The sequence below is a fragment of the Prosopis cineraria genome, unplaced genomic scaffold, assembly GCF_029017545.1.
Source record: "Prosopis cineraria cultivar Desert tree isolate PC_DT_omini unplaced genomic scaffold, ASM2901754v1 PC12, whole genome shotgun sequence".
Taxonomy (NCBI): Eukaryota; Viridiplantae; Streptophyta; class Magnoliopsida; order Fabales; family Fabaceae; genus Prosopis; species Prosopis cineraria.
The window spans coordinates 40,787,765-40,814,039 of NW_026555343.1; the positions used below are offsets into that span (position 1 = coordinate 40,787,765).

Below are 26,275 nucleotides of genomic sequence, written 5' to 3' on the forward strand. Positions count from 1 at the left end.
TTTTTACTTAAACATAAAAACAGAGTCCAGTACCAATCAAGCAATTTCCATCGACAGAACGGCCTGGCAATCCATTTCATTCCTCTCTGACTCTGTAAAATTCATTTCCTTTCTTCGTTTCCACCGAAAGAGCTTCAAAACCCACTCCCTCATCCACGGTGGTCCGCCGTCGAGGGAGATAACCTCCGGCCCCGTCGAGGTTCGAAACTTGTCGCCTCAAGGATTCTGCTAAAGCCACAAAATTCAAGAAACCGAGGAAACTAGTTTCTTAAGCATATTGCTAAACCCTAGAATAATGGTTTGAAATTCTCGATACTTTTTTGAGTGTTTTCCTTATAAAAATTCTCGGCTTTTCCCCTTCACAGCCCCATTTCTGAAGCTCCTGATATTGACATCAGCGAGTGATCAAGAAACCATAAACTGATGGCATGAGAAGAAATGCTGACAAGTATGCATGAATTCCGCACAGTATACTCGATGTGGATTAGATGGGACGAATAGTCAGTGTGTTGAAATAATAAGAAATTTTGGGCAGTTGAACAGCCGAAGCTTTCTTACTGTGTTCTGGAGTTATCTCGCAGCAAAGCCAACATGTCATTGTCCATGTCCATCCAGCTATTGGAGTCCACAACTTGCCCGCCACCAGACTCATTCATGCACCATTCTCATTTTTCATCCAAGCGAACAAAGCCACCTTGCCTGTCCTTCCAGCCTTCAAAATCCTTCCAATCCCATTTCTTCAAACTTGATGAACCTGTGAACTCAACCACTTACGCCTTTATTCTCGAATCTTGTGCGTGCCCGAGTTTGGGTGAACAGGTGCATGCTCACTCCATCAAGACTGGGTTTCAAGAGCATGACTTTGTTGAAAACAAGTTGCTTCAGATGTATGGAAGAACTGGCTGTTTAGAAAATGCGAGTTTGCTGTTCGACAAAATGCCTCTTCGAAACGTGTATTCATGGACAGCTATCCTGAGTGCTTATGTTGATCATGGGTTATTTGAGGAAGTGCTTCTTCTTTTTCAAGAACTGCTAGACGAAGATGTTCAATTGGACTTCTTTTTGTTCCCTGTGGTGTTAAAGATATGTTATGGTCTTGATGCTTTGGAATTGGGTAGGCAACTACATGGGATTCTCTTGAAAAGTCAGTTTGTTAAAAATATTTATGTGGGCAATGCTCTGATAGATATGTATGGTAAATGTGGAAGCTTAGACAATGCAAAGAAAGTTCTAGAAAAAATGCCAACAAAGGATTGTGTTTCTTGGAATTCTATTATCACTGCTTGTGCTACAAATGGGAAGGCATATGAGGCTATGGATCTCTTACAAAAAATGTCTCTTGGTGATGTGATACCCAATATAGTTTCTTGGAGTGCAGTCATTGCAGGATTTGCACAAAATGGTTATGACGAGGAAGCAATTCAACTTCTCTTTAAAATGCAAGCAGCAGGGCTCGAACCAAATATGCGGACACTGGCAAGTGTTATTCCTTCTTGTGCAAGGTTACGAAAACTGAACCTCGGGAAAGTATTACATGGTTTTATCATTAGACGTAATTTCACGTCTAATGCTTTTATTATTAATGGGTTATTAGACATGTATAGAAGGTGCAATGATATGGAAAGTGCCTTCAAAATGTTTTCCAAGGTTTCAAGGAAATGCTCTGCTTCTTACAATACAATGATAGCAGGGTATAGTGAAAATGGCAACATCTTTAAAGCCAGGAGGTTATTTGATGAGATGGAGCAGGAGGGTGTTGAAAGGGAAAGAATATCATGGAATTCAATGATTTCAGGATACGTGGACAACTTTCTGTATGATGAAGCCTTAAGCTTGTTTCAAGATTCACTTAAAAATGGAATTACTCCAGATTCCTTCACTCTTGGAAGTGTTCTTACTGCTTGTGCTGACACGGCTACCATTCTACGAGGGAAACAGATACATACCCAAGCCATTGTCAGAGGTCTGCAATCCAACCGTTTCGTTGGCGGAGCTTTGGTAGAATTTTACTTTAAGTGCCATGACATATTTTCTGCTCAAAGGGCTTTTGATGAAGTGAGTGAAAGGGATATAGCAACTTGGAATGTTTTGATATGTGGCTATGCGCACTGCAATCAATCTAAAACGGTTCAAGAACTTCTCCAGAGAATGGTAAGTGATGGTTTTGAGCCCAATATGTATACTTGGAATGGTGTTTTAGCTGGGTGTGTGGAAAATAGCCATTATGATTCAGCAATTCAATTGTTCACTGAGATGCAAAACTCAAATTTGAAACCAGACATATACACAGTTGGAATAATTTTAACAGCATGCTCTAAGTTGGCCTCCATCCAACGAGGAAAGCAGGTCCATGCATATTCAATTAGGGCTGGGCACGATTCAGATGTTCACCTTGGAGCTGCCTTAGTGGACATGTATGGGAAATGTGGGCATATCAAGTATTGCATGATTACTTATAACAGAATATTAAACCCTGATCTGGTGTCCCACAATGCTATTCTTACTGCTTATGCCATGCATGGACATGGGAAGAAAGGAATTGCTCATTTTCGCAAAATGTTAGCTGGCCAAGTTAGACCAGATCACATCACTTTTCTATCAGTTCTTTCTTCATGCGTTCATGCTGGGTCAACTGAGATGGGTCGTGAATGCTTTTCCCTGATGGAAACTTACGGCTTGGCGCCCACATTGAAGCATTATACATGTATGATTGTCCTCTTGAGCCGTGCAGGCAAACTCAATGAAGCATATGAACTTATCAAGAAAATGCCAATGGAAGCTGATTCTGTGACGTGGAGTTCTCTGCTTGGAGGTTGTTTTATTCACGGTGAAATTTCCCTAGGAGAAATTGCGGCTAAAAATCTCTTGGAGTTGGAGCCTAACAACAATGCAAACTATGTTCTATTAGCGAATTTATATGCTTCAGCAGGGAGATGGTATGATCTTGCTCAAACCAGACAACTGATGAAAGAAGAAGGCATGCAGAAGAGTCCAGGATGCAGCTGGATAGAAGACAAAGATGGGGTTCACGTGTTTCTTGCCGGTGATACAACTCATGCAAGAACAGAGGAGATATATTCGACTTTGGATAATTTGACTCATTACATTAGAACAAGGCATTCAAGTCATTTATAACATGAGAATCTTGTTTTTCCCTTCTTGGCCTGTACATAATGTACTGGTTAAACAGAAATAAGAAAGCCGAGTGTTGGGGGGGGGGGGGATTGGGAAGTGCTCTACAACACAATCAAAACATCGAAAGAAGCCTATCTCTCTCTGTCTTAACATGGCTCCGAGTAATGTCCTTCAGATTAGGGCATCCAGATAGAGCCATAGTGAGCTCCAGCTCTGTCTTGAGTGTTTCAATGACATGTCTCACCCCACCTTCCCCTTTTACAGCAAGTCCATAGATTACTGGCCGTCCAACCTGCATGGACCAGTAATTGATGATAGTAATTATTGAATTTTAAGGGAAATTTTTAAGATTCATAATTATTGAAGATTACTGATCTGAATCTTTCCTTTTCTTTAAAGCTTAATAATAAGTATATATATTTTGATGGGGGTAATGGAGAAGGAGGAGAGGTGAAACTTGTCACTTAGACTAAAGGAAAAAATAGTGGCGGACTTTCAACCAACCTTTCAAAATCTTCCACAGTCCTCCCCTTATGTAATTTAAGTTACTTTAAATTGAGAGATTATGGATTAAAAAACATTTTCCCCAAAAACGGGAAGGAAAATCGTCATCTAACTACCGATTCCTCATCCTTCTCGCCCTTCTCTTTTTCTTTGATTTTTTTTTTTCACTGAGGGAATTTTATTGTTACATGTGAAATAATAAGCAAGAATATTATGTCGATGAATCCATCTGGACAGCGAGGCCATTCTCATATGTGCGGTCTCTCAAACATACCCTAAATTGAAGTCAAGTCAGATTGAAATATGTACTCCCTCTCGACAGAGAGGGGAGAATTTTTTTAATTTTATTTATAAGTTATATCATTAAATTTTTATTATAAATTTTTTTTAATTTTTCATTGAATGTTGGAGAGAGAGAATATATTATTGAAGTGTGCATATTTAATAGGAGTAAAGTTAAAATTTTATTAAATTTTAAAATAAAATTAATGAGTTTTAAATTTTTTTAATACTGGTGAAACATATTAAAAGTGATTTATAAATAGGACAAAGTAATACTTAAAAGTCAGATGTTTTCTACAAAGTCACCAAAATAACCCATGCACAGGGCTTAGTTGTTGGTTGTTCTGTAGATGGATTATAAGAGATCACTTTATCAGCTAAGGTTTAGAGCTTACAAGGACAGCTTGTGCACCGAGGGCTAAAGCTTTAAATACATCTGTTCCTCGCCGCACACCACCGTCGAGGAGCACTGGAGTTTAACCTTTGGTAGCATGCACCACCTGCATTCATAGGGCAACAATATGAATCATACTGGGCTCGCTAAACCCCAATAATACTCGCCTATCACTTGTTTCAAGCATGAGTACTCTAATTACATGGCATGGCAAACATGTAAAATAACCTAAACTAAATCAGACTTTCTTTTTGCATTCTTTCCATTATACTTTTGAACCCCGAATCATACCAAGCACTATAATCATACAACTAAATAGGAGCCCCGTCTGTCACATAGAGTTTGATGATTGAGAGCAGTATGATCTGCTATAGATATTATGTTCTACTTTCTCTGGTCTTATATATTAGAAGTAAGTTTTGGTCTTTGTACAAGGCATTCTGGAGAATCATTGAAGCATTAAAGAATATTTTCTAAATATGCCCCTCATTTTAATGTGAATGAATTAAAAAATAATGTCAATAATGCTATGCAAACAAAACAAAAAAACTTATTTGGAAGAATGGCAGTGAGATCTCCCAGAGGAGGGAAAAAAACAATAAGAGCTTAGGACAATTGAAAATTCATCTATGCACAAATTCAAATTCATCAATTCACTTAAATATAAATGAACTTTTAGTTGTTTTGCCCTTCACTATTTTCTTTTTATTTTTTATCTGGAGGCCCACGCTGCCATTCTCCCAACTTATTTCAACCTATTCATAAAATTATTTGGATGAGGATAACCCTTTAAATACAGCTTAGATTTTTTGGATTATTAATCTCATAGCTGCTGGTTGTGGAGATGTCTTGGACAAAAAAGATATATAAAAAATTTAATTTCTATTTTTGCAAGTTGCCACAGTGAATGCTGTCCGTCGCAGGCAAATTTGCCCATTGCAGCCGCAATTTTTGCCCACAACCACATCAAGCTAAATATCTGCATTTTTTATATTAAGCCCTTTTTATGTGTGTGTGAGCAAAAAACCATATGTTTTGACGATAAGAAGAAAAATTATACTGAATTTACTTGATCCGATATCATATTATGAATCACCTTCAAGAACAGAAATAGTGGCTGGAGAATAATCAAGCAGGCGGGCTCCATGATTGGAGGCGATTATACCAGCAACACCTATTTCCACCGCCTTAATTGCTGCCAATATGATTCCATTACATATTGAGTATTTTATTAGTGAATACATTGCAACAATGTCAGCAGAAGCATTAAGGCATAAGTTTTGAAAATTAATTGACTGCGAGAAGGATTTCTATGTAAGAGACGAATGAATCAATTATTTTCTCATTAAAGCAAAAAGTTCTCAAAGCAAGCCTTTCAAGGGTTTAACCAATTCTTTGTAAAATGGATCATCAAGCAGATTAATACACTAAACTTTTACATACCATCTTCACCAGTAAGTATACCCTTGATGACAATGGGCAGACTCGTAATAGATTTCAGCCATGCTGTATCCTGCAGACAATATGGTGCTCTATTTAGTATACAAAAACAATTGTTTTAGATCTTCACCATCAACAATTAAAGTGAGAGTGCAATATATATGCTTATGATAACATTTTAGGCATCAATCCTCCAGAGACAATCAGCTAGGCCATGTTCCTGCACTCATTAAACTAGATTAGTGGTTCTCCTAAAAGTACGTTACTCCAGTTTTATATCATTGGATATTAATGCTGAACTTAAAGATGCAGAAGATAGAAAATCAGTACCTACCGAGTAAAAAACATAATTAATATGGTTATATCCTCACGAGTGATATTTGGTAAACCAAGTCCAAGAAGTTGAAAATTTTCATGGGATTTTCTATCGAATAGAAATTTTTTGCATGCTTCAGTGATTCTTTCAATAATAGAACATTTGCTTTTCGCCATTTCATGAAGCATTGCTCATCTCATGATTTTTGAGACATTTCCTAAAAGACTATGAAAAGGGAAAAGTGATCTCTAATTCAATTCTTATACATACCTTCCATTGCAACGATGCATCACGTGTTTGCTTTACATAAGCTTCCAAACCTGAACCATTATCCTGCAATTTTAAATCAAGGTTAACAATTTCATCCAATGAAACCCATAAATGCAGTTTTAGGGCAGCATTAGACCCTCATGCATGTGCGAAAACACATAAAGCATGCCCCTCGCATGTGTTTTTGGGCACACATGTCCATATACAGCGTTGATCAGTTGGCGATCTTGAAGGAAAATTAAAGATAAATAACTGAAGAAATAAAGGTTTTAACACAAGTCCCAGATTGATTTCTCCAGCATATTCCAAAAGGAGAAAGGTAAGATGGGAAAAGCAGACACAGGATACTGCATGCCACTAATAAATTTGATGCGTTAATGTTTGGTCAAATTTATCTCATCTTATATTCTAATACTGAAGTAATTTGGATAACCTACTAATAGAGTTTTGAGATAATGGATGATTTGAAAAGATAGATATTATAAATAAATATTATTTTTAATTTATTTTAGATATTTTTATTTAATAATATTGTTTAGATTTTATTTAGCTATTTAGTTATCCAAATTTTATATAGATGTTTAGATATTTATTTAGATATGTATATATTTATCCAGATATCTAATTATTTAAATTGTATTCATATATTTAGTTCTTTAGATTTTATTCACATTTTATATGGATATAAATTTTAGAAGGTTTTATTCAATTTTATTTAATTATCTAATTATCTAGATTTTATTCATTATTTTAAATTGTATTTAGCATTATAAACATGCTTAGCAATTTAGAAGTAGACATGTCATGAATAAAACAAACTTTTGAGACTTGGCTTTTTTAAGATTCTCTAAAGCATGACTATTGAGAGAAATATAGAATGAGATTATTGTTCTATATCATCTTAGTAGATTTATTTCTTTTATTTTCTTCTATTGGTTCTATATTCTCTTAGTAGTATTATGAAATTAAATTTTGATTTCATATGTTAATAGAGATTTAGGACCTATTTGGTTTCTGTTCTTATTTTTGTTTTTAAAAAAATATTTTGTAATAGAGTTTTCAAAATTATTTTTCAAAACAAAACAAAACAAAAATCCATTTGGTTATATTAATTTAAAAACAATTTTAAAATTAAAAAATAGACTGATAATAATGATTATAAATGATTAATGATGGAGATTTATAACGCACATTGGCAAATATAATTGTAATTTTTAATAATCAAATGTAATATATTTTAAAAATAAAAAAAAGAAAACAAAAATAATTTGAAGTTGTTTCTATTTTTTTGTTTTTAAAAAACAAAAAAATGAAAACTGTTTTGCAAACAAATAAATAGAAAACACTTAATGAAACAAGTTTTAATTTTTTTATTTTTAAAAAACAAAAAAAGTTTTTAAAAATAAAAACTAAATGAGCTCTAATATTTTTTATTTTTTTTTAATCATCTTGGAACCTATCACCTACCTACCACCTACCAGTGAGGGATAGCCCAATGCACGAGCCTTGTGCTTTGTGTGGGGTTCAAGGAGGGCCAGACTCACTCTACATCATTATATAACCTCACCCTATATTATTGCAAAAGGCTATTTTTCATGACTTGAACCCATGACCACTAGGTCACCTGGTGACAACTTTTTTGCCGCAGCAAGTTCCTCCCTCATGATCTATCTGCCCGTAAATTCTCTAAGAGCTTGATCAGCAAGTATGGAAATAGTCATTGGTTTTCATATAATCACTAGTGTTAGGCACAAACATTTGGATAACATGACATTCGCCTATACCCAATTAACTACAGGGAGATCCAAATGATCCCAATTTTACCTTTTTTTAAATGATATTTCTTTTAAAAAAAACTGAAATAAGTTCAAAGCAGGATTGCTATGTCTTGATGTTTATGTCTAGGATGGAAAGCCACGAAACAATAATAGCCTAAGAAGGAGGATGAAGGAGGAATTGATCATAAGACATGCTTGATTCATGATTATTTGTACATGTCAATCAAGATGTTTGAACTAGTGTCCAACTCTTCCTTCAATAATAGTAGAACTAGAGTTTGCTCAATGTAATGGTTAACGAGAGAAGGACCTCTAATTGTTTCAAGTTATTTTTAAAAATTTCCACCAATAACAAGAACTACTTAATAATATAAGGCCTTAACAATGCATAGAAGATATAACTTGTGTGGCCCATGATTTAAGTAATTTTGTTGAAGAAATACATAGAATGATTAAGAAATATGCATGTTTAAAATGATAGATAACCTATTACATTTTAGATCATGAGGCAGTAATATTATAATGATGCAATTGCAATGGAATTGACAGTTGACAAAGAAAAGGTAGAAATTGGAGTCATACGGATATATATAGTACTTACAGACTTAAATTCACTTGAAAACAAGCCATCAAAGTTCTTCAATTTAGGTGAAATCATTCTGCAGAGGACATTCCAACAACATTAGGAGATAGCTTGCTGCATCAATCTTCACATACAAAGTATTTGATCCACCCAAACAAACAAATTAATACTAGATTCTAGAAGTTCACTACAACATAATAAGCTAAATATGAGGGCTTATATTTGACGGTTATAAGTTAAAAATGACAAATAAAAAAGGCGTTAAATACTTGACGGTTGTTTCAAAACAACCGTCAAGTATTTAGTATATATTTGACGGTTATATTGGCATAACCGTCAAATATATATACATCCCAGATTTGATTTTTTTATAAATATATTTGACGCTTATTTTACAATAACCGTCAAGTATATTTCGGAAGACTTGACGGTTATTTGTAAAAAAGCATCAAATATATGGTTCAAAAGGAAAAATAAAAAAAAATTAATTACTTGACGCTTGTTTACTAATAACCGTCAAGTATGTCTGAGTTTTATTTGACGGTTATTTAATAACAAGCGTCAAGTAATGAATACTTGACGGTTATTATGAAATAACCGTCAAGTATTGCCTTTTAAATTTACGCTCCAGAACCTTTCATTTTCACATTTCTGCAACTCGAACGTTTTTGAAAATACACCCAGAGTGCTCGAAAATCATTTTTCGTCACTAAAACTGCCCAAAACACAGATTTAGACTCGATTCTTCTTGGGTTTTGCTCGTGGGTTCTATTTTTTAGGGTTTGTGGGTTGTTCATTCATCCAAGTCTTCATTTCGGGCGTTTGGGTTCGTTCTCCATCTTCCATATGTGAGTTTAATTTCTTCTTCATCTGTTTAATTCATTTTTAGGTTTAGTGTTTAGGGTAAATCTGACTTCAAATTCCCCTACTTGCTTCTCAATAGTGCAAAACGCGAGTTGTCTTCTGTCCTCCTTCCCTTGCTCTTCTTCTTCATCCTCATGCTCTACCTCTCTTAAGTAAGTTGGCCTATCCTTCTTCCTTGTGATATTGTTGTCAATTGATTGTAATTAGAGAGTTGATTAGAATTAGTAATTGGAATATGAATTTTTTGTTCATTAGAACTATGATTTGTGATTGAATGTATATAGGCTTTTGTTTTCAGTTCTTTATTAGTTTTGAAATTAAATTTAAGATTATATGAAAATTAATTTACTGTTGGGCATTTTATGAATTTGTTGAAAATTTGCTTCCCTTGTTGTGATGATGGTGATTAATTTTGTTGTTGGATAACTTGATTAGATATGATTGAGTTATATTAAATTTATAGGACAAAATAGATTGTTGGGATAAAATTTTTATATCAATTATTGTTGGATAACTTGATTGAGTATAATTAAGTTATATGAGAACTTGAATGATAAAACTTTTTGTTTAAGTTGATTAATTGTGTTCTTTTTATTTAAGTTAATTAATGTTTGAATTAATTGTGTGTATTTTGTTTAAGTTAATTAATTGTGTTCTTTTTATTTAAGTTGATTAATGTTTGAATTAATTATGTGAATTTTGTTTAAGATATTTAATGTTTGATTTAATTGTCTTCCTTTACAGATAAATGGCTTCTGATAGCGAGTCTGTTGATACCCCTCCATTAATTCTAGCTACAAATTCGACTGAGGTTCCGAGTACACAGAAAAAGCTAGAGCAGGAGTACAATAACATTCAACGAGGCCTAACGATAATGGAAGAGGTGACAAAAACAAGAGCTGCAGGAAAAAAAATTGATGTGCAATGGAACAAGAAAGGGCAAGCAATTAAATCCTCAAAATTCATAAGTTATATTGGGGTGGTGGTAAAGACTACTGTGCCTATCACAGTAAAATCATGGCGCAAAGTAGATGAGGCCACGAAGGCTCTTATTTGGGATACTGTAGCAGTAAGTTACATTTTACTAAGTATATTTTGGTATAAACTATTTTTAAAATTAATGCATCTGATATGTTGTTTATTTTATTTTGTAGTTAGAATTTGACATTGATGAGAGTAGGCAAGATTTTGTCCTACAAAAGGCTGGGAGGGCACTACAGTCTTTCAGATATTTTATCACACAGAATATTTGAAAGATCCTGATGCTGAATTTGTAGCTCGAGTTCCTCCCTTATTACAGCCTTTGGTAAAATAAGAGGATTGGGATGCTTTTGTTGCCTCACGGTGTGAGAAGGAATTCAAGGTATTAATGTTTCTTAAATTTCAAGTTTGGTGTTATTTATTGATTATATGTGTATGTACTAACAAAAATTTTTGTTATTAACTCGTCAAGGAATTAAGTACACAGAATAAGGAGAGAGTAGTGAAGAATGAATATCCTTATAGAGCAGGGAGGTTGGGGTATGCAGGCATTGAGCAGAAACAATTAGAGGAGGAGGGATCAGAGGTTACCATATCTCGCCATAAGCTCTGGGCATTGGCACGCACTAATAAAGAAGGAATTATTGACAACCCCCGTGTGAAGGAGGTTACTGAAAAGATTGTAAGTATTATATTTATCTACTTCTTAATAATTAATTATGAATATTCAAACTAAACATATTTACTCTACACAGGATTCCATATCTCAGGAAGTTTCACAGGGCAACCTTCCTGAGGATGAGGATATCTTGGCTAGGGCGTTGGGAACTGCTGACCACCCTGGTCGTGTCAGGGGTGTTGGCTTCGGAGTCACGAAGAAGCAATATTTTGGCAAGATAAAAAAGCAAACATCAGCTTCTTCGTCTGAGGTCCAAGAGCTGAGAGAAGAGCAAGCCGTTATGAAGCAGTAACTACTAGCCCAGGCAGCATTAATTGACATGTTGTTGAAAGGGCAAGTCCTTGGGAGGACTTTGGGTGAGATTAGCCCTAATCAGAAAGATAGCTGCACAGTCCCCTCAGAAAAACTACCTGAGGTAATATGTTTTACCTCATGAATTTGTCTAATTATTTTTATTTTAGAAACTGATTGTCATTGTTTGTTTAATTAGGGCGAGAACGATTGCAATTGTTTGGCAGACACTCCTAAACGTAGAGTGGTTGCAACAGGGCGTGTGTACAATATTCTCGAGGACACAATCTATAATCATCCCCTCTCGCCCGACTGTGTTAGAGTTTCTCTACTTGTTGCCATCGACCCCAACTATCCATTGCCTGTTCCTACTGATGAGGCACAGACAGTAGGGGAAGCAGTAGGGAGCTTCGTTGCATGGCCTAGCCACCTTGTAATAGTGGTAACACCAAAGCCGGCAAAGGACCTATTGCCTCCAAAGAAAAAGGTATAGTTTAAATAATTATTTATAATTTTATAATATAATTATAAACATCTAACTTTTTTGTTGTGCAGTTGAAAGGGAAGAGCAAGCTAAAAGGTAAGTCAGGCCATACCAAAGAGTCAGCCATAGTTTCGCAATATCCAGCAGCACCGGTGCCAACTGTAGAATACAAATACCGTGCCTCTCTTGAGACATATGCGATGGCTACGAGGATGGCTCGTCAAGTTGCGATTGGGGATATCATTAATTTTGATGATGGGCTGTATGGAAGACCGGGCTTGTTTGAAGTTGTTCGGGATGAAATTTTGAATGAAATTCTCAAGCACGAAATGGCCAGTACTAGTCTGATGAGCTTCTACATGAGGTATTTCTTCGATAATGCTCAGTTAATTACTTAAATTATATATATGTATATGTGCACGTGTGTGTATTAACCTGGTTTTTTTTTTACTTAAGCCACCTTTATACCTCATTTGTGATTCCTAGCGGCCTTGAGTCGAGATTCAAGTTGATTAATCCCCACGATGTCTCTGCCTATAATGGAATTACAAAGGAAGCTCTTGACGATCAAGCAAGGTAGCTTTCAAATCAATTTAAGGATAGGGGAGCAAGCAATGATACTTTATTTCTTGCTCCTTATTGTCAAGGGTAAGCCACTTTCTAACTACTTTTGGTACAAGTAAATATTTTTTATATTTACTTATTTGATAACACTTGTTATTTCTTATTAGGGGGTACTGGATGCTTATTGTGGTTAACCCTGTTGCTTCAAAAATTTAGTATCTTGATCCTCTTAACAGAGAACTAAGCAATAAGCCAGATATGGTAGAACTTTTTAATAAGTAAGTTGAATTTTTATTAATTGTTATTTTAATATCCATATATATTGAATTTCTAACATTTATTCTTTATTTCCTTCTTAGAGCTGTGGTCTTGTATCGAACTGCGACCAACAAGACCTTGTCCCCTACCTTAAGGGTATTGGACTCTTGTGAGACATGGGTCACAGTTAAGGTAAACCTAATGGACTGAGTTTTTAATTAACAAATCGTGGCCTTTTAACTATTATTTTATTGATATGTAATTTTTTTTTGCACAGTGTCCACTCCAGCCAGATCAGAGCAATGACTGTGGCTATTGCTTGATGAGATTCTTAAAGGACATTATCACCCATGCCCCTACCACATTACCTAACAAGGTATATATTAAATATAATGATACTTAAGTTATAAATTTTAACAACTTTTGTTAGATAGCTATTAACTTGATTTTGTTGTAACTCTTTACATACAGTACTTCGAGGATGCCTACTGTATTCAGTATGCAGCTGCACATATAGAGAAAACCCTTGAAGAAGTAGCTCAGGCTGTGTTTAACATGTGGATAGCAATAGTGGTTAGGCCTAATTAGTTTTGGTGTACATATTTATTTTTTTGGTCAATTTTATGTCTGAGGCCAATTAATTTTGAAATTTAAACTTGTAAAGTAGGTAAAGTTATAGATTTTTTTATGGCATCGGGTTTAGAGTATAGGTAAATATAAGATAAATTAAAGATATTTAGATTGTAATTTCAATATAAATAATGATTCAATTGTTTTTTATTGTTGGCTGGCTAGTATATATATTTGATTGCTTTGTATTTATAGGGGGCTGCTTTTTAAAAAAACACATCATAAATACTTGACGGTTATTTAGAAAGAAACGTCAAGTATAAGTTTACTTGACGGTTACTTCAAAATAACCGTCAAGTATGTACGAATACTTATTTGGCACACAGAATTTGCAAAAGTATATTTGACGCTTGTTACAAAATAACCGTCAAATATTACTAAATACTTGACGATTATTTAAAATAACCGTCAAGTATATTGCTGCAGTATATGCAAATGTTTAAGTGATTATTTGACGGTTATTTTGAAATAACCGTCAAGTAATCTCTAAAATATTTGACGGTTTTTAACTGTCAAATAAATATATGGCGCCTCATTACTTGACGGTTAAAAACCGTCAAATAATTTCTAAAATAACCGTCAAGTAAGGGGGCATTTTGTAGTAGTGGTTGTTAGATTATTAGAAGGGACTATAGAATATACAACAAAAAAAACATCAATTACTTGTTCCTTATGTCTGCCTCTCTTCAACCAAGTCGGGGAACATCAACAGTTACAACAAGGGCTTTATATCCAAGCCTTTCAGCTCTATTCACAAATGCAACAGTGACATCTCGCCTTTTGTGAACCTGTTGAACATATATCACAAAATTGAATTCAACAAACGATATTTAAGGAATGAGGAGTTGGTAAAATTTGGCACAAAAATGAAGCAAAAAATTGAAATCAGAATCATTTGAGAGCAATACATAGAGCTGGACGAACCGAACAGCATTGCAGCTTGAAGCAACTTCCTCCACAGTGCAGCTAGAATTGAAAGACACAACCTTTAAAGAAAAAACATGGAAACATTTAGCATGGTGTTTGAGCAAGTGATGTGGCTATCTGTCTTAAGTATACCATTATAGTATCGCATGCCGCTGCTGCTTTGGCTGTGGCAACCTCTCCTGTATTGATGAATACAGAAAGATATAATAATTTACAAGTAGGAAATAGAAGGTGAATCACATCTTTCCATGAATTCATACCTTCGGGATGAGCCAATTTGTGAAAAGCAGTAGGAGCGATTATAATTGGTGCGGAGATCCTGTATCCTAGTACAATAGTAGACATGCTTATTCTACTAACATCCACTAGAACTCTCGGTCGTAAGCTGATCAGAAGTGAGAAACCAACATAGAAAAAGCATCCCATCAGCATCAGTCTATTTACCACAATCAGATGTCATCAAGTGAATAATAGTACGTTATTCTACGAAATGCTTCCTTATTTTCCTTTAGTGTGAACTCGTCCTCAGCTCCACAAGCATAGAAATCATAATACATTTTTGGGAGAGCTTCTCTAGCCAATTGTTGGAACTCCCTAACATTGACCAGCTCAGGTGCCATTTTCTCTGAAAATTTTACAACTATGAGTTCACACAACTTGTAATTCCTAATAAGACAGAATCATTAGTTGTTAATTTTCTTACTCTATTTGTTAATTTATGAATATGATTAGTTACAAATTGCATGAGTTGATATGTTAATAATTATATAAGATTTGACATTAATTTTTTAATCATAAACAGCAATATCAATTATTCAATTGTTAATTTTGTTAATTTACTAATATCAGTTATAATTATTGACAGACCTTATAATTTACTAACATTAATTATAAATTACTGACAAGTCTTATAATTTACAATTGACGTTAGTAAATAAACAAGTAAATTTAGCAAATTAACAGCTAATGTTACTGATTGTCTGACGAATGGATGTACTTTACAAGTGATATTGATAATTGTGTATGTGTATGTGTTCTGGTGGCCTATTGAGTATGGTTTAGGGTTAAATTTATGCTTTTAGTTAGAGTCGGTAATTTGGGCCAAGCCCAATGGGCCGGCTCAAATCCGTTCAAAAAAATTTAGGACCGAGCTTGGTTATATAAGTTTTTTTAAAAGGGTATATACTTTAAGTTCGATCTAAATAAACCCAACTATTAAAATTTTTAACTCTATATATTATAAAGTTGGCAATTTTGGCCAAGTCCAACCGGCCAACCGAATCCGGCCAAAAAATATTAGGGGTAGGCTTGGCTACATGGATTTTTTTAAGAGGGTAGGATATTTCAAACCTAATCTCAATAAGCTCAACCTGAATTGAGCTCAACCTGAATAAGTTTGGTTCGCCCGAATTACCAACTCTAGTTTTAGCACTTGAAGTAAAATTGGACACCCAAATTGTGTTTTGATTGTAAAAGGAGTGAGTTAAAAAATAGGTGTCCAACTTTTTTTTAAGATATTATTTGAATGAATGCAAAATCAGTGCCATCAGTTAGAGTTTGAAGAAAGCTTTTAATAAACACCTAGATATTCTCAATTGGACGTTAGATGAAGAAATGGAACGCGTCGAAAATTCACGCCGGATGTTGTCATTTGACAACAAACCTCATCTTCATTTTTTTCAATCTTCTTCCTTTTATTCAATAATCTTTAAAAATTTGTTTACCTATATATATATATATATATATATATATATTTTTTTATGATTCTCTTAATATCTTTTAAAAAAATTAAACTCTACTTCTTTAGTATGCTCAAACACAATTCTTTTATGATTAGCCTCTTAAATGGAAATAATTTACATAGTTCTATTGAATTTTCATTTAAAATATATAACTCTTAGATAATTATTTACTCAAATAATCACATAATAAAATTCAATCACGTTGAAGTAATTCAATAAATTCAAATCAAAGCATATATTTACTGTCTTTACTGTTGTACTTTTTATTCATAAAATAATAGTCTAATGCTTTAAGAATATAATTAGAATCAATTAATCTTCATCAAGATTTTCTCCAATCTCATATTATATTTCATTAAATCATAATCTTATGTGTCCCTGTACCTTAGCCAACATAAATTAAGTTACTTTGAATACTAATTTACTTAATAAATCTTATCTTAATATTACTTAAATTTTATGAGTAAAATTTGGGATGTTAGAAGTGGACCGGTGTGCATCTCCTTATAGTCTTATTCTTACTTTATTTGCATTGAAACAATTGTTATCAGAAACGTTGTGATAGATCTATCTTCATAGCTTGAAAAATAAATGCCCGCCGGGAGCCCAGGAGCCCCGCAAAATTGATAATCCACTAGTTCATTTAAATCACACTTTCCTAGTCAAATTATTGACACAACCACTTTTTCTGACGTATCTTAACTGTTCATGGGCACATGTATCTTTCGTCTGCATACAGCAATAATTTAACCCCAAAAAAAAAAAAAAAGCGCAGTGGGAGTTGATGAAAGAGCTAAATTGATAATAGGTAGAGAGGCATTGAAAGTGGGGGATCAAATTGGAAAACTTTGCATCTTTTAACTGACAAAGCAAATAAAGATATTTCCCAGCCATCCGACCCAGAGAATAACCTGGTTAAGCGCATTGGGTATTGTGCAAATTAACATCAGTCTCAAGCAAGTTAGAGCTTAGATAGTCCAAAGAATAGAGAACTCAGAGCAATTAAGAGTAATCCGGTTGACTAAGAATACGATCAAGTAGGCATGAGATACCTGTAAATCAGAGCTGAAAATCCACGAGCTGTGCTGAAATTTGAACGACCCAAAGGCACTTCTCCTTTAAACTAATTTCGAACAGCCAGTCGACAGAGTACGAGCAATAAATAGATGGGACTACAAATGAAGAACAGACAAGGAGGAGTCACGTGAATGATATGCTTCATGCCTTGGATAAAACTTACCACTTCACTGGTGGGCCACTGTACCAATCACAATGATTGCCTAAAATAGTAGTTCATGCACTATCATGTATATACCATACACTTGCGTACATATGCATGGATCCAAATCCTCTCCCTACGCTCCGCTGTCTACATACCTCTCTCTCTCTACGAGATATCTGCCGTCCATATATCACCCACTTGATCCAAAACAGTTCAGTTATCGTTCTCATGTTTCATCCAAGCGAACAAAGCAACCTTGCCTGTCCTTCCAGCCCCTCAAAATCCTTCTAATCCCATTTCTTCAAACTAGATCAACCTGTGAACTCAACCACTTGCGCCTTTATATTCGAATCTTGCGTGTGCCCGAGTTTGGGCAAACAGGTGCATGCTCACTCCATCAAGACTGGGTTTCAAGAGCATGAATTTGTTGAAAACAAGTTGCTTCGGATGTATGGTAGCACTGGCTGTTTACATGATGCGAGTTTGGTGTTCGCCAAAATGCCGCTTAGAAACGTGTATTCTTGGACAGCTATCCTGAATGTTTATGTTGATCATGGGTTCTTTGAGGAAGTGCTTCTTCTTTTTCAAGAGCTGCTATACGAGATGTTCAATTAGACTTCTTTTCGTTCCCTGTGGTGTTGAAGACATGTTACGGTCTTGATGTCCAATGTGAATATTTGAAATGGTATTTTAGCTGGGGGTGTGGAAAATAGCCATTCAGCAATTCAATTATTCACTGAGATGCAGAACTCAAATTTGAAACCAGACATACATGGACTAATTTTAACAGCACGCTCTAAGTTGGCCTTCATCCACCGAGGAAAGCCATTCCATGCATATTCAATTAGGGCCGGGCACGATTCTGATGTTCACGTTGCAGCTGCCATAGTGTAAACCCTGATTCGGTGTCCCACAATGCTATTCTTACTACTTATGCCACGCATGGACATGGGGATAAAGGAATTGCTCATTTTCGCGAAATGTTAGCTAGCCAAGTTAGACCAGATGGCATAACTTTTCTGTCAGTTCTTTCTTTATGCGTTCTTGCGGATCAATTGGGATGGGTCGTGAATGTTTTTCACCGATGGATACTTACAGCTTGACGCCCACATCAAAGCATTATACATGTATGATTGTCCTCTTGAGCCGTGCAGGCAAACTCAATGGTGTCAAGAAAATGCCAAAAGAAGCTCATTCTGTGACGTGGAGTTCTCTGCTTGGAGGTAGTTTTATTAACGGTGAAATTGCCCTTGGAGAAATTGCAGCTCAAAATATCTTAGATTCGGAGCCTAATAACACTGCAAGTTATATTCCTTCTATTAAAAGAAAAACAAAACAAAGAAAAAATATAATTTTTAATCCTTATAGTTTTATCAAATTTTATTTTTAATTTATTTATTTTTTTTAAATGTTTTCATTCCTTATAAAAACTAAAAACACCGAAAAAAAAATTAAAAATATAGAGACTTTAAAAATAAATGTCATCTAATTTTTTTGAAACTATAAAAATTTAAAAACTATAAAAATGTCATCCAATGGCGTCTTGCAATCCATGTAGCCGACCCTACCTAGTGAGATAAAGAATTGTTGTTGTTTGTTTGTTTGTTGTTTATAAAAATTTAAAACATTAAAAAAAAAACTATAAGAATTAAAAATAAAACTTGATGGAACTATAAAAAACCAATATATTTTCTCAACAATAACAAAGATGAGTTGAGTTCTGAAAGCTTGTTAATTCTTTAGCACGCATTTAGGTTCAAATACAGATTATTCACCAATAAAACCCTTACATCAAGAGTGGGATTTGGTCCCGCAACTTGACCAACTTTTATTTGTTCTGCGAACTTCGTCCTATTAGTGAATCTATATTCTTCAGCAGGGAGATGGCATGATCTTGCTCAAACTAGACAATTGATGAAATACGAAGGCATGCACAAGAGTCCAGAATGCAGCTGGACAGAAGACAGAGATGGGGTTCATGACTTTCTTGCCAGTGATAGAACTAATGCAAGAACAGAGGAGATATATCCATTGGAACAAGGCGTACGAGTCATTTCCAGCATGAGAATCTTGTTTTCCCCCCTTTGGCCTGTACATAATGTACTTGTTAAATAGAAACAATAAAGCCAATTTTATTTTATTTTTTTCTTTTGTTTTTTTTTGGGGGGGGGGGGTGGTTGGTAGAGCTCTACAACACAATCAAAGCATTGAGTGAGGCCTATCTCTCTCTGTCTTAACATGGCTCCGAGTAATATCCTTCAGATTAGGGCATCCAGATAGAGCCATAGTGAGCTCCAGCTCTGTCTTGAGTGTTTCAATGACTTGTGTCACCCCAGCTTCCCCTTTTGCAGCAAGTCCATAGATTACTGGCCGTCCAACCTGTATCGATCAGCATTTGATGATAGTTATTATTGAATCTAAGGGAAATTTCAAATATCAATAATCAGATAATTATTATTATAGATCATTAATCTGAATCTTTGCTTTTCTTTAAAGCTTAATGATCAAGTGTGTGTATTGATGGGGTAATGGAGAGGGAGGAGAGGGACGGTCTCATTGAAACCTTTCACTTATTTGGGAGTAATTAGAAATAAAGGAAAAATAATGACGGACTTTCAACCGACCTTTCAAAATCTTCCACAGTCCTCCCCTTGTGTATTTTAAAGTTCTTTTGAATTGGGAGACTATGGAGGAGACCTTTTTCCCAAATAGCAGGAAGGAAAATTATCATTTGACTATCGATTCCTCATCCTTATCTTCCTTCCCTTTTTCTTTGAATTTTTTTCACTTCTGGAATTTTATTCTCACTTGAGAAATGCGATATCTAAAGAATATAATAGGTTACATTATATCAGTGAATCTGATCTGGGCCCTTCTCCTACATCTCAACTCTCAAACGTACCCAAAAGAGGAGTTAACTCGTGGAATGTAAAAGTCTAGCGCATGTACTCTGCAAATGGTTCCGTAGCAAGTAGGAGGATTCTTGAACACAGAACACGGGTTACAAAAGATAAATTTATCAGCTGGGGTTTAAGAGCTTACAAGGACAGCTTGTGCACCGAGGGCTAAAGCTTTAAATACATCTGTTCCTCGCCGCACACCACCGTCGAGAAGCACAGGAATTTTACCTTTGGTAGCATGCACCACCTGCATTCGTAGGGTGCCAATGTAAATTATACTGGACGTACTAAACCCCACTGATACTCGCAGGTCAATTTGTTTCAAGCACGGTATTTTAATTTTTAACTGCATGGCATAGCAAACACGTCTAACAACCTAGATTAAATCAGGTTTCCTTTATGCCTTCTACTTTTATTTATCCTTTTGAACCCCAAATGTATTCTTTCCTGTACCTGGAAACATGCCAAGTACTATATTTATACTATTAGATATCTGACCCCGTTCATTGCACAGTTTGATGAATGAATTGCACTGTTTGTAGCTCATGAGTAGTACAGTTTGCTATAGATTTTATGTTCTACTTCCTCTACTCCTATGTACAAGGCAAATTTTAGAAGCAAGTTTTGTCTTTGGCATTAGGTATTTTGGAGGATCGATAAAGCATTAAAGAATGTTTTCCAAATTTTCCCTTATTGTAATGTCAATCAATTAAAAAAATAATGTCAATCATGTACTGGGAAAATAAAAACTTATGTCAAGCGAATGCATAAATTTAATTTCTACTTTTGCAACTGCGAGTGCTGTTCATTACATAACAGTTTTTGCGCCATGGTTCTAAATGGCATACAAAATCGCCTGTTGCAGCAGCAGTTTTTGGCTACAATCACATCAAACTAAAGCAGCTACATTTTCCATATTAATCCCCCTTTTTTTTTTTTGGTGAGCAAAAACCCATATGCTTTGAAGATTAGAAGAAAAATTATATTAAATTTATTTTATCAGATCTCATATCAAGAATCACCTCTTCTAGAACAGAAATGGTGGCTGGGGAATAATCAAGCTGGCGGGCTCCATGATTTGAGACGACTATACCAGCAACGCCTACTTCGACCGCCTTAATAGCTGCCAATAAGATTCCATTACATATTAACTAATATCCAGATTAAAGAGGTCAACAAGAAAGATGAGAATGAACTATCAAGTACATTATTAATAAAGGCATTAAAAAAATATAGGCAGAAGCATCACCAAGAGATAATAATTAATCAGCAGAAGGATTTCTATGTCTGAATTTCTAAGAGATATGAATCAATGTTTTTCGCATTAAATCGCAAAGTTCTCAAAGCCTGTCTTTTAAAGGGTTTAGCCAATTCTTCGTAAAATGAATCATCAAGCAGAGTACATGCACTAAACTTTTACATACCATCTTCACCAGTAAGTATACCCTTGATAAGAATTGGCAGATTCGTAATAGATTTCAACCATGCCATATCCTGCAGACAATGCGGTGCTCTATTAGTGCATAAAAACAATTGTTTTAGATCTTCACCATCAACAATTATGATGACATCTTTAGGCATCAAGCCTCCAGAGACAATCAGCTAAGCCATTTCACCGCGCTCATTACACTAGATCAGTAGTTTTCCTGAAAATATGTTACTCCGGTTTAATTTCATTGGGTACTGCAGAACTTAAAGATGCTGAAGCTCGAAAATCAGCCCCGTTGAGTAAAAAACATGATTAATTTGATTATATCCTCAGAGTGATGCTTGTTAAACAAACGTTTAAGGAGTTCAAAATTTTCATGAGATTTTCTATCGAATAGAATTTTTTGTGTGCTTCTGTGCTTCTTTAGATAAAAGTAAATTTTCTTTAGGCCATTTCAATGATTTCATAAAACACTGCTCATCTCCTGACTTTTGAGACATTTCCAATTGTATGAAAAGGGAAATCTGAACTCTCGCCTAATTCTTATCCATACCTTCCATTGCAACGATGCATCAAGTGTCAGATTTGCATAAGCTTCCAAACCTGAACCATTACCCTGCAAGTTAAAAGCAAGATTAACAATTTCATCCAATAAAACCCATAAATGTAGTTCTAGGACAGAATTATACCACGCATGGATGCAAACACATAAAGCATGTCTCTTTATGTGCGTGCGTGCCCACATTTTCATATACAAGGCCCAGATTGATCTCTTGACAATCTTAGTGGAAAATTAAAGATAAATAACTGAAGAAATAAACGTTTTAACACAAGTCCCAGATTGATTTCTCCAGCATATTCTGAAAGGAGAAAGGTAAGATGGGAAATGGGAAAAGCAGACGCAGGATATTGCATACCATAATTAAGTTGATGCATTGTGTTTGGGTCATATTTACCTCATCTTATATCCTAATAGTGAACTGATCTAGGTAACCTACCTACCAGTAAGGGATAGCCCCCTGCATGAACTTCCCGCCATACGTGGGGTTTGGGGAGGGTCGGACCCAATTTATGTCTCTTATGCAGCTTTACCCTATATTTTTGCAAGATGCCATTTTCATGACTTGAACCCATGACCACTAGGCCAAACGTTGACAACTTTGTCACTGAACCAAGGTTCCCCCTCACAACCTACCTGCCAGTAAATTCTCTAAAGCTTGTTGAGCAAATATGGAAATAATAATTGGTTTTCATATAATCCTTAGAGTTGGGCACAAACATTTGGATAACATGACATTCACCTATATCTTATTAAATCAGGGAAATCCAAGCGATCCCAATGTACCTTTTTCCCTTTAAATGATGTAAGTTTGAAGCAGGATTACTATGCCTTGATGTTTACGTCTAGGATGGAAAGCCACAAAAGAGCAATAGCCTTAAGAAAGAGGATGAGGGAAGAGCTTGATTCATGATTATTAATACATGTCAATCAAGATGTTTAAATTGGTGTCCAACTCTTCCTTTAATGATAGTAGAGTTAGAGTTTGCTCAATATAATGATTGACAACAGAAGGATTTCTAATTGTTTCAATTTATTTTTCAAAATTTCTACCGATAACAAAACTACTCTATATCATATGAGCCTCAACATTGCACGAAAGATATTTACTTTTGTGAGGCCCATGATTTTGGTAATTTTGTTGAAGAAAAACTTCGAATGATTAAAAAAATACGTATGTTTTGAAATGATAGATAACCTATTACATTTTTACAAGATGAGGCAGGAATATTAACGGATGCAATTGCCGCTGGAATTGACAGATGACACACGAAAGGTGAAAATTCAGTCATACGGAATACTGATATTGCTACTTACAGACTCATGTTCAGCTGAAAACAAGCCATCGAAGTTCTTTAATTTAGGCGAAATCATTCTGCAGAGGACATTCCAACAACATTAGGAGATAGCTTGCTGCATCAATCTTCATATACAATGTATTTAATCCACCCCAACAAACAAATCAATATTAGCTTTTGCAAGTTGTTAGACTTATTAGGAGGGAATATAGAATATACAACCAAAAAAACACCAATTACTTGTTCCTTATGTCTGCCTCTCTTCGACCAAGTCGAGGAACATCAGCAGTTAGAACAAGGGCTTTATATCCAAGCCTTTCAGCTCTATCCACTAATGCAGCTGTCACATCTCGCTTTTTGTAAACCTATTGAAAATTAAATTTTAAATTCAACAAATGATATTTAAAAAGGAAAGAGGTTATGAATCTTGGCACAAAGATGTAGCAAGAAATTGAAATCCGAATTATTTGAGAGCATTACATAGAGCTGGAAGAACCGAACAGCACTGCAGCTCAAAGAAACCTCCTCCACAGTGCAGGTAGACATGAAAGACAGAATCTTTAAAAAAAAAAAAAACGTGTAAACTTTCAGCAAGTCAGCATAGTGTCTGAGCAAGTGATGAGGCTTTATTTAATAAATATACCATTATAGTATTACAAGCAGCTGCTGCTTTGGCTGTGGCAACCTCTCCTGTAGTGATGAATGGCAGAAAAATAAAATAAATTACATGATGGAAATGGAAGGTGAATGAATGCAAAATGATAACAACATCTTTCTGAGAATTCATACCTTCAGGATGAGCCAACATATGCATGGCAGTAGGAGCAATCATAATTGGTGCGGAGATTCTATATCCTAGTAAAGTCGTAGACATATTTATTCTACTAACATCTACTAGAACTCTTGGTCGTAAGCTGAGAAGTGAGAAACCAACAAAGAAAAAAACAACCATCAGTATATGCTAATTCTATTTACTACAATCAGAACATCATCAAGTGAAGAATAGTACGTAATTCTACGAAATGCTTCCATATTTTCCTTCAGTGAGAACTCGTCCTCAGCTCCACCAGCATAGAAATCATAATACATTTTTGGCAGGGCCTCTCTAGCCAATTGCTGGAACTCCCTAACATTAACTGGCTCAGGTGCCATTTTCCCTGAAAATTTTACACCTATCAGTTCACACCACTTGTAATTCTTAGTACCTTAGCTTTTTTGACCAACTTGTAATTCTTCTTAAAACACTGATGTGGAGAAGAACGAAATGGGTTAAAATACTGTTGATCATTCACAGCAATCTTTTTCCAGGCCAAAAAAAAGGGGAACATGCATGCATCTCCTCATAATCTTACTTCATTTGCAATGAAACAAATGTTATCAGAAACCTGGTCAAAGATCTCGGTATTCATAACTTGAAAAATATGTGTCCACCAGGACCACCACAAATTGATCATCTACTTGGTTTATTTACCGATTATAGTTAATTCACGCCTAGAAAAAGAACAGATCTTAAGTTCATGACCTAATTTCAGCGAATAGTAATACTTTTGACATACATAATGATAGTTTCAGTTCCCATTGGTCTCAAGCAAATTAGCAAAACTATGCGGCAAAAAAAATTAAAAATAAAAAGCTGTACCAGAGCTGAAAAAGTCCAAAGAATTCAGAAACAAGAGTAAATTAAGAGTACTCCGATCGAACTAGAGTACGGTCAAGTACGTTATTCTAGTTAAAAAGATATGGGATACCTGTATCTAGAGCTGTACTGAAATCTGAACAACCGAAACAGCTATATATGAAACTGTTCCTTTAAACTACTTTTGAACAGCCAGTAGACAGAACAAGAGCGATTAATAGACGGAACTGTAAATGAAGAACAGATAAAAAGAAGTGAAGAAGATGAAAAATATTCTCACCAGTCACCCAGCAATTGCTGCCTTGCATATAAATTAAAACTTAGCAGCTCAATGGTGAGTCATTGTCCGAATCATAAGATTTTTTTTCTTAAAAAAAAAATATTTAACCAACTCCCAATCATAAGATTGCCTGAATAAATAGTTTGATATATGAAGGAGCTTCTCTTTTCAACATGCATCGGTGAATATACCTTTTAACTTCTTGTCAGATTTCTCTCTCCGAGTGGTACAGTGGATAATGTTTTTTCCCCCCTAAGGGTACAGTGGATATAATATTATACGATATCGAATCATTCATGACCCAGATTTTACGATATTTTTTTCCTGACACTTTTATAGTAAAATATGTCTACCAATTTATCAATTTAATTTAAATTTTGTATATAATATTTTATGTTTTATCAATTTATTTTAGTTTTTAGAATTTAACATTTTATTATTTATCAATTTATTTTTTAAATTTTTTATAATTTATTATTTGTAATTTATGAATTTATTCAACATTTTTATAATTTGTAAATAATACTTAATTATATGTAGAATTTTTAAAAAAATTGTAATTTAAAGGTCAATTTTTTTCCCAGAATATCAAGTTATGAAAAAAATAATCATAAAATGTAATAAAAATAAATAGAATATAATTAAAAATGAAAGATCCTTTTTTTCTAATATAAATTTGAATTTTATCTAATTGAAATTTATTCAATCCAACCAATCATATGTAAAATTGTAATTTTAATCTAATTTTTTAAAAATTATAATTTTAAGTTTAATATTTTTAGAAAAAATATTAAAGTAGACACAAAATATATACCAAAAAATTCACATT

At 34.6% G+C, this 26,275-nt stretch overlaps 3 protein-coding genes and 1 pseudogene across 7 annotated transcripts; 2 read left to right on the forward strand and 2 right to left on the reverse strand.

Moving 5' to 3' along the window:
• The first annotated feature begins 70 nt into the window (after window positions 1-70).
• Window positions 71-3,500, forward strand: LOC129288135 (pentatricopeptide repeat-containing protein At2g13600-like). The gene has a single exon (XM_054924533.1). The coding sequence runs from the start codon at window positions 592-594 to the stop codon at window positions 3,133-3,135; it is 2,544 nt and encodes an 847-aa protein (XP_054780508.1). The 5' UTR covers window positions 71-591; the 3' UTR covers window positions 3,136-3,500.
• On the reverse strand, window positions 3,248-17,284 carry LOC129288140 (peroxisomal (S)-2-hydroxyacid oxidase GLO4-like; annotated as a pseudogene).
• LOC129288138 (pentatricopeptide repeat-containing protein At5g16860-like) lies at window positions 17,254-19,459 on the forward strand. Its single transcript, XM_054924540.1, has 2 exons — window positions 17,254-18,567; window positions 19,221-19,459. Exons 1-2 carry the CDS (start codon window positions 18,381-18,383, stop codon window positions 19,457-19,459), a joined length of 426 nt encoding a protein of 141 aa, XP_054780515.1. The 5' UTR covers window positions 17,254-18,380.
• LOC129288136 (peroxisomal (S)-2-hydroxyacid oxidase GLO4-like) lies at window positions 19,348-25,737 on the reverse strand. 5 transcript variants are annotated; one of them, XM_054924537.1, is made up of 13 exons: window positions 25,638-25,655; window positions 25,279-25,393; window positions 24,540-24,687; window positions 24,320-24,444; window positions 24,174-24,220; window positions 24,011-24,088; window positions 23,771-23,895; window positions 23,550-23,607; window positions 22,227-22,289; window positions 21,669-21,738; window positions 21,267-21,367; window positions 20,387-20,491; window positions 19,348-19,723 (listed from the first exon to the last, which is right to left on the reverse strand). In XM_054924537.1, exons 3-13 carry the CDS (start codon window positions 24,680-24,682, stop codon window positions 19,544-19,546), a joined length of 1,095 nt encoding a protein of 364 aa, XP_054780512.1. In that variant the 5' UTR covers window positions 24,683-24,687; window positions 25,279-25,393; window positions 25,638-25,655; the 3' UTR covers window positions 19,348-19,543. The 5 variants fall into 5 exon arrangements, with proteins under 5 accessions (XP_054780512.1, XP_054780514.1, XP_054780509.1 ...); XM_054924539.1 differs by lacking the exon at window positions 25,279-25,393 and having other exon boundaries at window positions 25,638-25,737; XM_054924534.1 differs by lacking the exons at window positions 25,279-25,393; window positions 25,638-25,655 and adding an exon at window positions 25,447-25,612.
• Between the last annotated feature and the right edge of the window lie 538 nt (window positions 25,738-26,275).